Below are 16,097 nucleotides of genomic sequence, written 5' to 3' on the forward strand. Positions count from 1 at the left end.
TTATTTTCTTGCCCGAGCTAACCTAGCATACATAGTCGGAAGGTCAATAAGACATCTGATAATATATAGGCTGCTTCAGGCTTCTCCTCCAAACGATTTCTACACTAAAATCTAGAATGCTTATGTACTGAAACCAGAAGAATCCAGCAATCCAGCAGAATGATAGGAGGGAAGCTTGATTGCTGACAAGAGACAGGTGGTTGATTGGAAAGAGGGTGAGATAAAGCAAACAAGCATTGAGGGAAAATGAAGAGGACATAAACAATAAACTAAGGAAATAAAGCTAATTCTGGGAAACTAAAGTCAAAAACATAACAAACAAAACTCGAGATTAAATGAAGAAACAAAATTCAGAAGAACGAACATGAATGACAAGACCTTATAAGTAGTGATGTTACGTGATGAGCCGAGGCTTCGAGGCGTGTGTCGAGTAATGGAGGGGGCGTTTCCGTAAAGCGCGTATCGAGGCTTGCTTCATTTAGGGGAGGAGCCGAAAACGATGACGTCCGAGGCCTCGCTAACAGGTGTTATGCCGAGAAACGCATGCCTGCCGAGAATTGCATCCCCTGTCGCGGGAGCGCGCATCGCTCTAAACTCTCGCATTTTAATGAGGAAACGGACTGAAATATGACCGAAGACGAAACTTTTAAATATGACCGAAGACGAAACTTTTAAAGATATTCGTAACAATATCACGTTTCTTAAACATGTCAGCCTTAAAACGGTGGGTTTTATATCGCAGATTAATTGAAATAAATACGGTTTTTACACATTTATTGAGACAAATGAGTCGAACGTTTTTCAGTCCGTGTCTGAAGAAAATGCTCTCCGCATTTGGTTTGAAATTTCCCGATTTTTCTTTTAACATCATATTAGCTTAAAGTATTACAAAACAGAGGCCTATTATGTAGAACATTTTATATCATGCTTAACCGTCTAGTCTATTAATGTAGAGGGGATGCATTTTAATTACTGAGCCTGCCAATATTTGTATCCCCTGTCTACTGTTGATATGAAACGTATAGCAGTAGCACAGAGAATAAGTGTCATTACGTAGAAAAGGTAAAGTCCCTCTTAACTCTTCATTTCTTCAAGTTGGCAGAGGGATGCATTTTTTTGCATATCAAATTATTAGCTTGCCAATACATGTAGACCTTATATATTTTCTACAAATATAATTCTACTGACACAAAACGTATACCAGCAGTTCATAAAACAAGTGTGATTATATAGAAAAAGTAATTTCACTCTTAACTCTAAGCAGGGGATGCATGTACAGCAAAGCCTATAATTAGCCTGCCAAAATATGCATGGCCTCTCCGTGTTCTTCAAATATTATCCTATTGATATAAAACTCATACCAGTAATTCATAGAACATCTCTGATTATGTAGAAAAGGTGAAATCCCTCTTTAATTCTTTATTTCTCCAAGTTAACAGGGAAAGCATTTTTTTGGCAATATGGATGTCGAGCCTGCCAAAATATGCATGCCCTATCTATTTTCCTCAAATGTTATCCTATTGCTATGAAATTCATACCAGTAGTTCATACAACTGCTCTGATTATGTAGAAAAAGTTATTTCACTCTATCTTTTATTTCTCCAAGTTAGCAGGGGATGCATTTTTTGGCAATATGGATGTTGAGCCTGCCAAAATTTGCATGCCCTATCTATTTTCCTCAAATGTTATCCTATTGCTATGAAATTCATACCAGTAGTTCATAGAACCACTCTGGTTATGTAGAAAAAGCTATTTCACTCCTATCTTTTCATTTCTCCAAGTTAGCAGGGGATGCATTTTTTGGCAATATGGATGTTGAGCCTGCCAAAATATGCATGCCCTATCTATTTTCCTCAAATGTTATCCTATTGCTATGAAATTCATACCAGTAGTTCATAGAACTACTCTGATTATGTAGAAAAAGTTATTTCACTCTAAACTCTTTATTTCTTCAAGTAAGCAGGGGATGCATTTTTTGGCAATATGGAGGTTGAGCCTGCCAAAATTTGCATGCCCTATCTATTTTCCTCAAATGTTATCCTATTGCTATGAAATTCATACCAGTAGTTCATAGAACTACTCTGGTTATGTAGAAAAAGCTATTTCACTCCTATCTTTTCATTTCTCCAAGTTAGCAGGGGATGCATTTTTTGGCAATATGGATGTCGAGCCTGCCAAAATATGCATGCCCTATCTATTTTCCTCAAATGTTATCCTATTGCTATGAAATTCATACCAGCAGTTCATACAACTACTCTGATTATGTAGAAAAGGTGAAACCCCTCTTAACTCTCTATTTCTCCATATTAGCAGGGGATGCATTTTACAGCAATGCCTATTATTAGCCTGCCAAAATCTCCATGCCTTATTTATTGACCTCTATATATGAAATTGATGTATTCCTTATTATTATCATGTAAGATGGTCAGTTATGATGTCTTTAAAAATGTCAAGTGAATGATGCTTACAAAATTGTCTGTACTGTTGTAATTGTAAATGGTTCCCTTTCTTACAAACTTTAATTTATTAACAGCATCATTAAATATGAAAGAATTTCAACTGATGGTTCCATACAGTAATTGCATTCACTTAAAAGTCACACTTGTCTATATGACCAGGGTCCTTTTTATGGTATTGCATGTATCCAACAAGGTGAGAAAAACAAGAACAATTATTGTTTATTATAATCAAAAATGTCATGATTGGGTAACTAGGATGTTAATTTAACATTCTCTCCTCTCAACAAGGGCATTTATGAGAAGCAAAGGGATGAAAGTGTCAAGATGGAAATGTGAAACAGTTCAACATCCAGCAAGATGTGGTTTCATGTTGTGTGTTTGCTCTTAAAGTAAGTGATGTTTAGTATATATATATATATATATATATATATATATATATATATAGTTACTTATATTTCCTATGTATTGTTGAACATTGTCTATTTACAAATTCATTTATATAACCTTTATGTGCACTGTTCTGTCACTTTCCACATATATGTATATCTATCTATGTCTGAAGATAGATAGAATTGTATATCACTATATTTGTATACATGCTAGTTCATTTTTTTGATGTTTTGTTGTGAAAAAAGAATAATATGAAAGTGGTGGTCTAATAATCACAACTAATGCATTAGATTAATAGCATTAGATTAATTGCTATTAATCTAATGCTATTTTGCATGAGTATAACTTTTAAGATGATGAACAGCTTTGGCTAAGTTAAACTGTGCATTTCTGCCGGAAATATAATGTAGTTTATGAATTATATTGCTTTATTACATGGTTGATTTCTCTTAATGACAATGGAAAGATTCTGAAATAAGTATAGCAAAAATGTTTAATTATTCATAAATGTCATGACCTCTACTTTGACAAATATTTTATCTTTGTAGTGTGTCTACTGTTTATCTTCTTTCCATTTGAAAAAAATATATATTTGTCGTTACAGTTTGCAGGGTGACCTGAACTTTCCATCACCAGCAGAAGCTGTTAATACCATGAGACTCAACATTTCTTCCACACTTCTTTCAGGATCAGGTGTCTTGAAATGTTTTTATTCAGTTCCTATGTGCGTGGGAAACTATGTTTTGTGTAAAATCATGTACGCACAAAAAAACTGTGTTAGGTCATCTATTTTATCTAATTAGAAATATTAAAACATTGAACTTTGCAGATGTGTGAAGTACAATCATGTTAGTGTTTATGTCAAATTCAATTGGTGAAGAACATTTCAATACACCTGGCCTTGATCTCTTATAAATAAATTACACATAACAAAGCCCAATGTAAAACTATTGATGCAAAAAACATAATAAACAAACTTAAAATTGTTCTAGAATACAATTACACCTTTCGTGAGTAGCTTTAATGTAACATAAAAAGCAAAAAGGATTTGCAGTTTGTGAAAGTACAAAACTGGAATGAGATGTATCATGTAAACCCTTATATTCATAAGGGTTTACAAAATGACAACTTTCACAACATATACATACATATACACATATTAACATAACATAACATAGACATATTAACATTTTCTGAATGCCATTTTTATACTTTCAATCACATAAGTTGGAGAAAATTATAAAAAAGTAAACACTCAGTGATACTTTCTTTTACCATAAATCCCAAAAATACCTTAAATACATATGTGTTTCAATTCATGAATAAACAGACACCATGTGATCCTGCCTAATATGCCAATATGATGTGCAGTTTCTATTACTTGTATCTGTTTATGAGACCAGACATTATCAAAAAGGGATGATTAGAAGACTGAGACACACACATAGGATTATTTTTGTTCAACTTTCTAAAGAGCACTAACAAATGTAATTATAAAAAAAAAAAGAAAATAAAAAAAAAAGAAACGGAAAAAAAATTACCGTTAAATTTATTTTATAACATTGATTTAAAGTTGCGGTTTGTTTTTCTGTAGAGTTAGTGGATAAACTCTGCAGACACTGTGGCAGAGAGGACAAATAAGATCAGATGTGGGTAAGACAACAATGTAATGCATTGAAAACTAAATTCAGGTAAACCATATACCATCCTTAAAACAGCTGCAAAGTATTGAGATATACAAAGGTTTTTTTTAAGTACAGTCGTAAAACATTAAACACAGTTGCTTATGGTCCCAGAATTTGTTTTTACCTCCATACATGTCAGGAACAGGCTGTAATCTCCTCAAATATTGGGCTACCAAGCATATATTGATAATTAAGAAGAGGCTTTATGTTGACAAAACCCAATATCACCTTCAGTAAACAGATAAAGAACTAAAAACATTCTTTATGTTGAATATTCTTTATGTTGTTACTTGACCATTTTGATTTTTTTATTTACAGATCGCATGTGACAGATGCAAGTGGTGGTACCACCTAGGCTGTGTTAAGTTCCCACAAACCGACACAGACAACTGCTGTGCAAAGTGTTTGTAGATTTTGTTTGCAGCAATCTGGACTTTTAATGACTGCAGGATTTGCAGTTTAAACATGTGACATGATTTCACTTGACATAATTGGTTTTCCAAAAAATTACTGTTATAAATATTCTTTTATAGAATTTTATAAAAAAAGTGATTTAATTTTTATGTTAAACCAAAATAAAAATTGTTGGTGCATGCTTTACATTTAGCAAGGTTGCATTGTCGGATTTATTTCCTTTAGTATCCTTGCAAAGCAATAATAAAGAAATAACATTCTCTACATGATCACACTTGTTCTATGAACTGCTGATATAAGTTTTAAATCAATAAGATAAAATTTGAGGAAAATAGATAGGGCATGCATATTTTGGCAGGCTCGACATCCATATTGCCAAAAAATGCATCCCCTGCTAACTTGGAGAAATAAAGAGTTTAGAGATAAATAACTTTTTCTACATAATCAGAGTAGTTCTATGAACTACTGGTATGAATTTCATAGCAATAGGATAACATTTGAGGAAAATAGATAGGGCATGCATATTTTGGCAGGCTCGACATCCATATTGCCAAAAAAATGCTTTCCCTGGTAACTTGGAGAAATAAAGAATTAAAGAGGGATTTCACCTTTTCTACATAATCAGAGATTTTCTATGAATTACTGGTATGAGTTTTATATCGATAGGATAATATTTGAAGAACACGGAGAGGCCATGCATATTTTGGCAGGCTAATTATAGGCTTTGCTGTACATGCATCCCCTGCTTACATGGGGAAATAAAGAGTTAAGAGTGAAATTACTTTTTCTATACAATCACACTTGTTTTATGAACTGCTGGTATACGTTTTGTGTCAGTAGAATTATATTTGTAGAAAATGTATAAGGCCTACATATATTGGCAAGGTAATAATTTGCTATGCCAGAAAATGCATCCCTCTGCTAACTTGAAGAAATGAAGAGTTAAGAGGGACTTCACCTATTTTCTGTGCAACTGCTATACGTTTCATATCAACAGGACAATAGACAGGGGATACAAATATTGGCAGGCTCAGTAATTAAAATGCATCCCCTCTACATTAATAGACTAGACGGTTAAGCATGATATAAAATGTTCTACATAATAGGCCTCTGTTTTGTAATACTTTAAGCTAATACGATGTTAAAAGAAAAATCGGGAAATTTCAAACCAAATGCGGAGAGCGTTTTCTTCAGACACTGACTGAAAAACGTTCGACTCATTTGTCTCAAAAAATTTGTAAAAACCGTATTTATTTCAATTAATCTGCGATATAAAACCCACCGTTTTAAGGCTGACATGTTTAAGAAACGTGATATTGTTACGAATATCTTTAAAAGTTTCGTCTTCGGTCATATTTAAAAGTTTCGTCTTCGGTCATATTTCAGTCCATTTCCTCATTAAAATGCGAGAGTTTAGAGCGATGCGCGCTCCCGCGACAGGGGATGCAATTCTCGGCAGGCATGCGTTTCTCGGCATAACACCGGCTGTACCACGTGACTGCTTCGGGAAATGGCTCAGATTTTGTCGCGCGGTTTGACAGCTTTATTAACCCCACAGGCTCCATTCAAAATGTGGGTTGTTGTAGGCGGGTTGCGGTCAGTTGAGAGAGTGGATAGAGTTTTGATAGTTTGGATAGCAGAGTTTGGATAATGGTTATTTAGTTTGAGACAGTTAGTTTGGTGTTTGGAGAGTTTAGGAGAGAGATAGATAGATAGGAGATTTAGGAGCGCGAAGACAGGATAGGAGTAGGATGGAGCCAGCGAGAGGTAAGGTGAACTGAACATTTGCAGATGCATTAGGTTTGCTTATGAGGAACTGTATTTTTCACTGTTTCTTATTTTCTGTAAAGGTGAGGTGTTTATTGTGCACCAAGGAGTTGGGGTACAATAATAACACCTCATCCATGCTAAGACACTACCGTGCCTTGCATGAGAATAGGGAGGAAACTGGAGCTTCACCCAGCCAAGGTATTTCATTACTATACTATATACTATACTATAATCATCGGTCACTGTACCCCAATCTGTACAAACTTGCACTTATTTATTTATGCACCCCGGCATCATGTGTGCCATGTGAGCGTGTCTTTTCAAAGGCTGGAGAAGTAGTGTCAAAAAAGAGAAATCCTTTGAAACCTAAAACTGTGGAGAAATTGTTGTTTCTTAATAAAAATGAATGAAATCATCCAAGTTACACAAGCATTAGCCTATTCACTAACCCCTCCCTAGTTCCACAAGCACTTTCACTGTCCTCTGCCTGATTAAGCTTTTTGAGCCTGAAACCAGTTGAGAGGAACTTTGTTTTGGCTCTTCACATTCAGAGATGGACACAAAGGTGCTTAAAGCACAAGCACTGCCAAATGGAAAAAGCAAATACAAATGCATGTTAAGAACGAAGTTATTTTAGTTGTTGTATTTGATATAACTTGAAGCTGACTGCATACATGTCCGTGTTTTGTTTTCTTAATGCTCTTGACATAAATGTAATTGTATGAAAACACAGTAGTGGGTCCATTTTAAATCACTTTAAAAGGGTGTTAATATCTGAACCCATGGTGTGCATTCATTTCCTTCCGCTCTCAGCACATCTTTCAGCAAAGCTGCAACACTTTTAGCCACATCTTCGTAGACGCAGAGACCACAGCGTCTACCAGAGGATGTCAGAGGTGCATCTTTTGGTACAAGATGATCTTTTTTCTGCTCGGTCTGCTTTGCTCCATCTGGGGAGAACCTGTTCAAGGTTTCAACTTTAAAGAGGACCTCCGTCAGCTCGCTGTGGGCAACAACTCTGTCTACATCGCTACAGAGGAGAACTTTTACCAGCTGAGCCATGACCTGACTCTGATCCACAGCCTGATCCAGAGAGGAATCTTAAAGAGCGCCGACCAACTGGACAAAGAGGAGTTTTACAGAGACCCCATGAAGGCTGTCTTAAACGCAACTTTCAGTGTTAATGTTTTATTACCATTTGAGAAAAATGACACATTGATCAGCTGTGGTGTGACTGGAAACAAATTGTGTGGTTTCTGTGAAGTTCTGGACCTGAAGAACATTTCTAAGCTGGTTTACAATGAATCCATCCAGGTGGGACCTCAGAGGAGCAGCAGTGGGTCTGTCAGCTTTCTGGTGGATGTGAAGGAGGATTCAGGTCAGACTGAGACTTACATTCTGTCAGCGATAAAGAACCCTAGAGACACGACAGACTGTAGCCCTGATTTAAAGACAATCAACCTTCAAAACACCAATCATAAACAGCATGGGGATATATTTTCCTGGTGTGGTCGATCAGGTGGTAAACCTGGGATCCAAACTGAAGCTGATGTAGAGTTTGTGGACGGATTCCAGATCAACTCAACAGTGTATCTGTTCTCCAACGTGGCATCAGGAGGTAAAACCAACAAAGTCCGTCTGATCTGGCTTCAGGCTGAAACCAGTAAAACTGAGACTCTGAAGTCTCTTCGTGGAGCGACTCTCAGTTCCTCTGGAGGTGAAGGCAGCAGACTGCTGGCCTCCTCGGTCATCCCAGGTGGACAGCAGGTCCTGTGGAGTGGAGTGTTCAGTGTGGACGGAGGAGAAAGTAACACTGAGCTGCTGCTGTTTGATGTCAGTCCTGATCTCAACAGGAAGCCAAACACAGATCCTGACTTTTATACATCAGTGGACAAGCCACAGAACCCAGTAAGTTGCTGTATTAAACATAATCTTCTTTCAGTGTTAATGTTTCATATCTTGTTGTTTCACTGAGTCCTGGATGAATAAAAGTCTCCAGCAGAGAATTGCATGACTCAGATGAGACGGACAAAATATTCAGTAAGAGGAAAGGTTGGACAATTTATATTTATTTATGAAATAGAGGTTGGTATGGTTTCATGGATCTTTTTTATTTTTTTATTTATTTTTTTAACTTTTGAATAATTTGGTCATTTTAAATAAATGGTTATTGTGTTCAATAACACAATGTTCAGCTATATTTAACTTTAACACCTTTATGAATTTTGGCAGTGTCTATGTTTTTGTGTTTTAGTTTTCTGAGTGTCATTTTAGATATAAAATAAAGTTATTCAAATCCCAGCGTGGAACATCTATATCTGTCCCAAACTATAAATCTTCCCTGAGTTTGGTGAAGAACAAAACAAATGTTGAAACGATTCTCTCTGTTCCTCAGCCGGTTCCTGTGCTCCTGAAACACAAAGCTGTGCTTTTTAAACAGAACCTCATGAGTTCTGTTCTGGCCGTCAGGCTGAACGGCTGGATGGTTTTCTTCATCGGAACAGCAGATGGACAGATCATCAAGGTGGGTAGAAAACTAACAACTGAGAGGAAAAAAATGTTCTAGTAAAATAAGTAAACAGATTTGTATCATTTATGAACACAGTGATAATGTCACATTGATGTATAAAACAGTTTTCTAGTGAAACTGTTGAATTATTTTGGCTCTTTAGCTCATTTTTAACATGCAACTTTCACATGTTATATGTTTTCATGTCGAATTATGAAAATCTTACCGACAACAAACAAAATTACTACACAAGTGTTGGGGTTGAGCAGATAACCCCAACTGTATCTCCAACCTCCTTGTTGTTGTTTGCAGCTTCCTGTGGACAGGAATTATCAGCCCTCCTGTCCTCAGATCCTCTACAGAACCAGTGGAGACAACAAAGTGTTTCCAAAAGTCCAACTGGATCCAGTGGATCAGAAACATCTCTATGTGCCGTTTAAAAACCAGGTAGATTGGAGCTTTTTCATGTGGCGTTCACTTGCCCTGCCTGTTGATGTGTTTCTGAAACACGGTGTTCTGCTCCAGGTGAAACGTGTTCCAGTGTCAAACTGCAGAACTTACCAAAATGTGAAGGATTGTCTTTCTGCCCAGGATCCATTCTGTGTCTGGTGTGTCTCTAAGAAAAGGTCAGAAACTTCACCTGCAGCTCAATCCTTCATCTCAACTTTATGGTGACACATTTAAATTTTTTCAGCTGCTTGTTTAAAGACGACTGCAGAGCTTCAGAGAGGCTGTCCATCCCTGATGAATCCAAGCAGGAAATAGTTTCTCACAGATTTCTGAAGGGCTCCACGGGAGAGGTGGGTTATTAAATAATAAATTAATGACTGTATTCATCTGGAACTATCAGTTATTATCGTCTTATATTTGTTCTTTTCTCAGATGAAAATAATCATCCAATCACACCTGACTATAGAGAAGAAGGTTCAGTCTAACTTCACCTGTGATTTCTCTACAACCTCCAGCCAGCTTTGTAAAAAACAAGAACCAAAACCACAGTACCCACAATGCACCTGCATTCTCAATGACCCTTTCCTTGCTGATGGTCAGTGATGGTCAGGAAGTCTTTAAACATTTTGTTCCAGCTATTAAAGTTTTGTACTTTATCTTGGATTTACAGATCTTGACGTTAACGTGACGATCAGACTTGGAGACACATTTCTGACAGAAAAAATAAAGATGGTCAACTGTTCCAGTATCCAGGGGCAACCAAGTTTTCACCTGTAAGTTCGTTTATCTTTAATAATACAGATTTAATAACAACTGATATCATCCCAAAGTCTAACAGTATAATTGAACTCCAGTGGTTTCATAACAACTCTACTCTGCATAAAATCTGAATAATACAAATATTGTAGCTGATATTTAAATCTGACAGATTACATGCTAGTAGAATCATCTGTTTCCTGTTGGAATTGAAAGGAAAGGATTATTGTTGAGTCCTGAGAAACTTTATTATTCATAATGTTTCATGAACAGGAATGATGTCATCACTGCAGCTTGTTGTTTCTAGAAGAATCTGTATCATGTGTCATAATGTTTGATTAAAGCTCAGATCAAACTGGGAGTGTTTTCTGTCCAGGTGTCAGCGGTGCATCAGAGCAGGATGTGGATGGAGACAGAACAGCTGCACCTGGGAAACTGATGCAGTCAGCAACGTAATCATGAAACATTTTATGACGTTTAGATGAAATTTAGAGAAGTTTCTTCTCAGATAATGCTTGTTAGACATAATTACATTTCCTTAACATGAATATCTATTGTTTTTGTTTTTTGTTTGGTTGTTTTTTACTGTTTCTGTGTTAAACTGGACTAATGTCATCTGGAACAGCTTCATAAAATGATCTGATAAATGTCATTTCTTTCTTTCTGCAGGACATTTGTGCAAACATTGAGCAGTTTGGGAGAAATTTTTCTGTGAGTCAGCATTTTTAAGTTGATCTGAGTTCAGTTATAACCAGCGAGTTATATTTTCAGTATAACTCGTTGGTAATGTGAAACATTTGTATTTTCTGCTCCTCCAGAAACCAGAGATCTCCTCCATCTCTCCCAGTGTCGTTTCTTTCTATGGCAGAAATCAGGCTGTGTTGTCGGGTCGGAACCTCAGAGATGTGACCAGAGTCAGGATTAAAGCAGACCTGGACTGTGACCCAAAGGAGTGAGTCGTTTTGTTCTTTACTACAGTATGTAAAAACATTATGTGTATTCTATAATATATGTTCACTCATTTTGTTAGGGCAAAGAAAGTTATTAAATTAAATGACTTTAAAATGTGTTTTCTGACTGAGAAAAATGTTCAGTAACTCTCCTCTCTAATAGAGACTTTTACATTATGTGGCATAAAACGTGACACTTGTTCATCCTCTGTCTGATTGTACAGACATGAACTTTCACATGAACAGTAGCAGGAGCTTGTAGGCTTTGTGGCGATATTCCTGTTTTAGGAGATTTTTTTTGCTTGTTGCAGTCGGTTTTCAGAGTGAACTTGCTCACAGCTTATTGCTTGTTGCATAACTAGTTACTGTATTGTGATTTTTTTGGTGTAAAGCATTATGAGTTGCCTTGTTGCTGAAGTGTGCTATACAATTTGACTTGTGATGCACAGGATGCTAGTTTCTAGTTTTCAGTTTGTCTCTCTGTGTTCTCTGGTCAGATCCCCGGTGTGGAACAACAACGGCTCCAGTCTGACCTTCCATATTCCCAGCACAGAAGCTAAAGGTCTGGCCAAAGTCTGTGTTCTCCTTCCAGACGGGAGTTGCCACGGCAACTTCCCCGTCACCTATCAGTCTTCACCAATCTGCACTGATATTACACCAAGCAGCAGCTGGAGAAGGTATTTAAACTTTTTTTGCAAAAAAAAAAATTATATATATATATATATGTCTATATATATAGATTAAGAATTTCCAGCATCTGCAGAGAACCATGCACTGATGTAATACTAATTTATTTATTAAACCAAAAGTTGTTTGTTGGACTTCTTTAAACTTATACAGAAGAAATTTCTTTATTGCTTCTGTATAATTTTTTTTATACAGAAATTTTTCTGTTTAAGGAAGCCTGTATACTTGATCTTCACAGGATTACACTGCAAAAATAAAAAATAAAATAAAAAAAACTCTTACCAAGTATTTTTGTCTAGTTTTTGTCTAGACAGATATAAGACAAACTAACTTAAGAGTAACTGTTCAGTAAGACATAGGAGCTGGTTTTAAATCAATCTTTGAATATAAATGTAAAAAACAAATGAGTTAGCTCCACTAGCAAATATTTTTACTTGTAATGGAAAATTGTCTTGTTAGAAATGGAAAAGAATCTGCCCGTGGAAATAGAACTTTGTATCTCTATTCAAGAATTATTGAGTTAAAACAAGCTTACTTATCTTGCTGAAAAGTTACTTTTACGTCGATTGTGAATCACTTCAAGTGTAGAAAATATACAGAAGTGCTTGGTAGGATTTTGTGTTTTTGCAATGTGCTGACACTTCCTTTCCACTTGGATCTTACTTTTGCTCTTCATCAAGGGAATAAATACATTTCATCTGAAACAACTAAACAACCTGTGGTTATCTGAAATGTGAGCAGTTAAACTCAGCTGATAAGGTTTTTGAACAAACAGATGTTTACCTGACTTCCACTTTCATTCCCAACTTGTTCCTTTTTTTAAAAAAGAACAATAAAAACCACAGACCCCCATTTTTTAGTTTGACCCCCCACTCCTTTGTAACTGTTGTAATTTACAGAAACTTGTTGAAGCAAACTGTTGTATTAACAGTTACATGTGAAAACTGACACTTCCTGAACAACCCATTTTCACTTCAACATTACTTCCCCTTTAAATGCAACGACTCTGAATCCATTAGTTACTCTGCAGTCTCAGAAACATAATGGACTTCATTGTAAAAATAAGAATACCATAAACATTGTTGTTTCTGTCATTTAATATTTGAATTCCTGCAAATGAAAAGCATTAATTGAATATTTTCTACATCTGGATGTCTTTCAGCTTTTTATTATTTGACATAGTTTTTAATATGTCAGCCAGTACTCAAACATTTTGAGTCTATAACAAAGATAAAGGTTATAAGACCAAAACTTCTGCTGGGCAAAAATAACACAATAAAAAAAAAAAAAGTAATCTTGATGATTCAAGACTTCAAGGCAGCTGAGTTAAAACAGTTCTGCTAAGAGGAGCAAGTAAAGTTATTGTTTTCTTTTATAGAGCCAGATTGGTGTGTTTGAAAACCTGAACCATTTAAATGTGACAAGAACAGAAACAGAAAAAAATGTATGAAATAGTAAATACTTTCTAATCTACGCTGTCAAAAAACTGGTCAAATTAAAAGTGAGTAAAGTGTGTTTGTCCTCTCTGTGTCCTCCAGTGGGGGCAGGATGATCACTATTTCTGGGACTCACCTGGATTTGGTGGAGGGGATCACACACAGCCCCACCCAGCAGGAAGTCATGTCTCCCATGAGCAGCAGCTATCAGGTAACTCTGCAGACAGAAACTCTGTTATCAGCATACAGTGAACTACATCATGCTACATTTTTATCTTCAACAGACTCTCATCTATGAAACACCTGCAGCCAAGAACCCTCTGGTGTCCAGCAGCACCGTGTTTCTGAAAGTGGTCAATGTAACGTTGGCATGCTCTAAGGAAATAACTTACTATCCTGACCCAGAGTTCTCCAGCTTCACAGCCGTGAAGGAAAGGGAAGATGTCCGCATCACTATTCAGGTAAGGCCTTTTCTGTTCTCCTTTGTTCACTCAGACATGTTGATGTTACATTAATGAAGGAAAATCTGGTTTTGTTCTTTTAGAAAAAGGCAGATAACCTGCAGATGACAGAAGCAGAGCTGTCAGTTGTGGGAATTCAGGATGAAATTGAACATGCCTGCATCATAAAACCCGAAGAAATCAGCAACAAGACAGAAACCTTTATCTGTGAGATCAAAGGACTGCAAAGCTCTGACATTGATATGGTCAAGGTGAATACTAAATTCATGGTAGTATAAGTTTAATCATTTGAAGAGCTGTTGGAATCCTGTGTTTTTTAGCTGCAGCTACAACAGTTTTCCCTGTCAGTCTCTCACATTACTTGGTTAACATGAACCAAGAAACAGGACAGAACATGTTGATGGAAGCAGATAAACTAAAATGACTATAATTTTGTGAGAAAACTGGGCAAATTCATAAAATAAAGTCAAACCAGGAACAGACAAAGAAACAGAAGAAGAGCAATGAGTTTGACCACATAACCAGCAGGATGTAGGAATACTGAAGAGCTTTGGCTGCTCAAAGAACAAAACCAGGAGTTACAAAGTACAAAGCTGGCCCAAATTGTTCTGCAATCTTCATGCAAAAACGCAAAATGGACTGAATTTAAAAAAGGAAAATTTTTAACTGGCATAGTCAAAGTTTTCACTTAAAACTGAATGAAATATCATCTGCATGCTTGGTATGAAGGAAGGCTGTAAAGTTATTGACACAATGATAAAAAAACCTTTTTAACCAATTTGAATAATTAACGGATCTTGACTGCATTAGTTGAAAACTGGAATCAGTTGGAATGTACAGTATCTGATTGATGTAGAATTTGTCTGTTTGTACCAAACTTCCTCTTCACCACTTGCCCATTATTTCAAATGATTAGTGGTTGTCGTTGGCACTTGGGGAGGCACAACTTAAAGTTACTTAAAGTTCTTTTCTAACCCGCTGTATTTCTCTTTTCAAGATCAATTATGGAAAGGAAACAATAAATCTGCGGCATTTGTCTTTATTCCATAAAGTCCTTTTGATTCTGCGGCTCATGCTAATACCCTGCGTTGTTGCCGGTAAGCATATTATCATGACTGATGTTTTGTTTTGACCCACTGACTGCACCAAACACCAAATAACATACACCGTTCTAGCTGCATTTCCTGACACAATGAATACCATATTATATGATTAGTCAATGTGATCGAAATAATGACCAGAACATTTTAATTTGCAGTATTGTTTGAATCAAGGTCACAGTTCCTACTGAGAACCTCTTTGTATTCCAGTTCAGGTGATTATTTGTATGTGGAAACGACGGACTCACGGCTGAGACAAAACTCTGATCGCTTGACAGTTTCTGGAAGGAGAACTCCAACAAAGAGGGATGTTTTCTTCTTTTCCTGAGCAGCTTGGTGTTTGAATGCTTTATTCTCAATGACATTTATTTTGTTGTGTATCTAGAGCACAGGTGTCAAACTCCAGTCCTCAAGGGCCGCTGTCCTGCAGTTTTTAGATGTGCCACAGGTACAAAACACTGGAATGAAATGACTTAATGAGCTCCTCCTTGTGTAGATCAGTTCTCCAGAGTCCTGCTAATGATCTAATTTTCTATTCAGATGTGGTGCAGCAGAGGCACATCTAAAAGCACATCGTTTTAATCTACGTTGAGTAGATTCAATCTACTCAATGTTCTACTCTAGATGTTCAAATCTTTTAATTTAACTATGTGGAAACTTTCTCATCAAACTTAATATTATTATTTTATAGGCACTGACAGATTTTGCCAGGTTTCTTGGTTTTCGGTGGCTTTCTGCATCTCCTTTCCTCAATTAGTTCATCTACTTTTCTACAAAACTTCCTTTCTAGAGTCACTTGTTTTGTCCATTGTCAGTCACATGTATTCTAAATTTCATGACACTGATGCTACAAAATGCTGCCATAATCACAGACGTGTTCAGTTCTTGTCTGAGAGTGTTCTTCAAGATGATTGATTTAGTTTTATTACTACTGTATTGTGAAATTAGGACATTTAATTTAAAGATTAGGGCAGAATGTAAGATGATTTATTTTTGCAGCTAGGTTTATAAATGTGGTTGCATGCAGGGT

General features: G+C 36.3%; 2 protein-coding genes across 2 annotated transcripts; both read left to right on the top strand.

Moving 5' to 3' along the window:
- The first annotated feature begins 7,633 nt into the window (after nt 1–7,633).
- On the top strand, nt 7,634–10,280 carry LOC122826799 (plexin-C1-like). The gene is made up of 6 exons (XM_044109137.1): nt 7,634–8,626; nt 9,114–9,242; nt 9,540–9,674; nt 9,753–9,853; nt 9,922–10,027; nt 10,110–10,280. Exons 1-6 carry the CDS (start codon nt 7,634–7,636, stop codon nt 10,278–10,280), a joined length of 1,635 nt encoding a protein of 544 aa, XP_043965072.1.
- An 86-nt stretch (nt 10,281–10,366) lies between these two features.
- LOC122826263 (plexin-D1-like) lies at nt 10,367–15,433 on the top strand. The gene is made up of 10 exons (XM_044107903.1): nt 10,367–10,450; nt 10,810–10,885; nt 11,103–11,144; nt 11,252–11,385; nt 11,881–12,060; nt 13,609–13,717; nt 13,791–13,967; nt 14,051–14,218; nt 14,965–15,064; nt 15,278–15,433. Exons 1-10 carry the CDS (start codon nt 10,407–10,409, stop codon nt 15,319–15,321), a joined length of 1,074 nt encoding a protein of 357 aa, XP_043963838.1. The 5' UTR covers nt 10,367–10,406; the 3' UTR covers nt 15,322–15,433.
- The last annotated feature ends 664 nt before the right edge of the window (nt 15,434–16,097 follow it).

Source organism: Gambusia affinis, linkage group LG23 (assembly GCF_019740435.1).
Source record: "Gambusia affinis linkage group LG23, SWU_Gaff_1.0, whole genome shotgun sequence".
In the NCBI taxonomy this organism is placed as follows: domain Eukaryota; kingdom Metazoa; phylum Chordata; class Actinopteri; order Cyprinodontiformes; family Poeciliidae; genus Gambusia; species Gambusia affinis.

Bases quoted from the DNA above. Each gene is read 5' to 3' on its own strand.
- LOC122826263 (XM_044107903.1), top strand. From the start codon at position 10,407: ATGGTCAACTGTTCCAGTATCCAGGGGCAACCAAGTTTTCACCT. The intron at 10,886-11,102 runs GTAATCATGAAA...TTCTTTCTGCAG, and splicing joins AAACTGATGCAGTCAGCAAC to GACATTTGTGCAAACATTGA. The intron at 12,061-13,608 runs GTATTTAAACTT...TGTGTCCTCCAG, and splicing joins CCAAGCAGCAGCTGGAGAAG to TGGGGGCAGGATGATCACTA.
- LOC122826799 (XM_044109137.1), top strand. From the start codon at position 7,634: ATGATCTTTTTTCTGCTCGGTCTGCTTTGCTCCATCTGGGGAGAACCT. The intron at 9,243-9,539 runs GTGGGTAGAAAA...TGTTGTTTGCAG, and splicing joins CAGATGGACAGATCATCAAG to CTTCCTGTGGACAGGAATTA. The intron at 9,675-9,752 runs GTAGATTGGAGC...GTTCTGCTCCAG, and splicing joins ATGTGCCGTTTAAAAACCAG to GTGAAACGTGTTCCAGTGTC.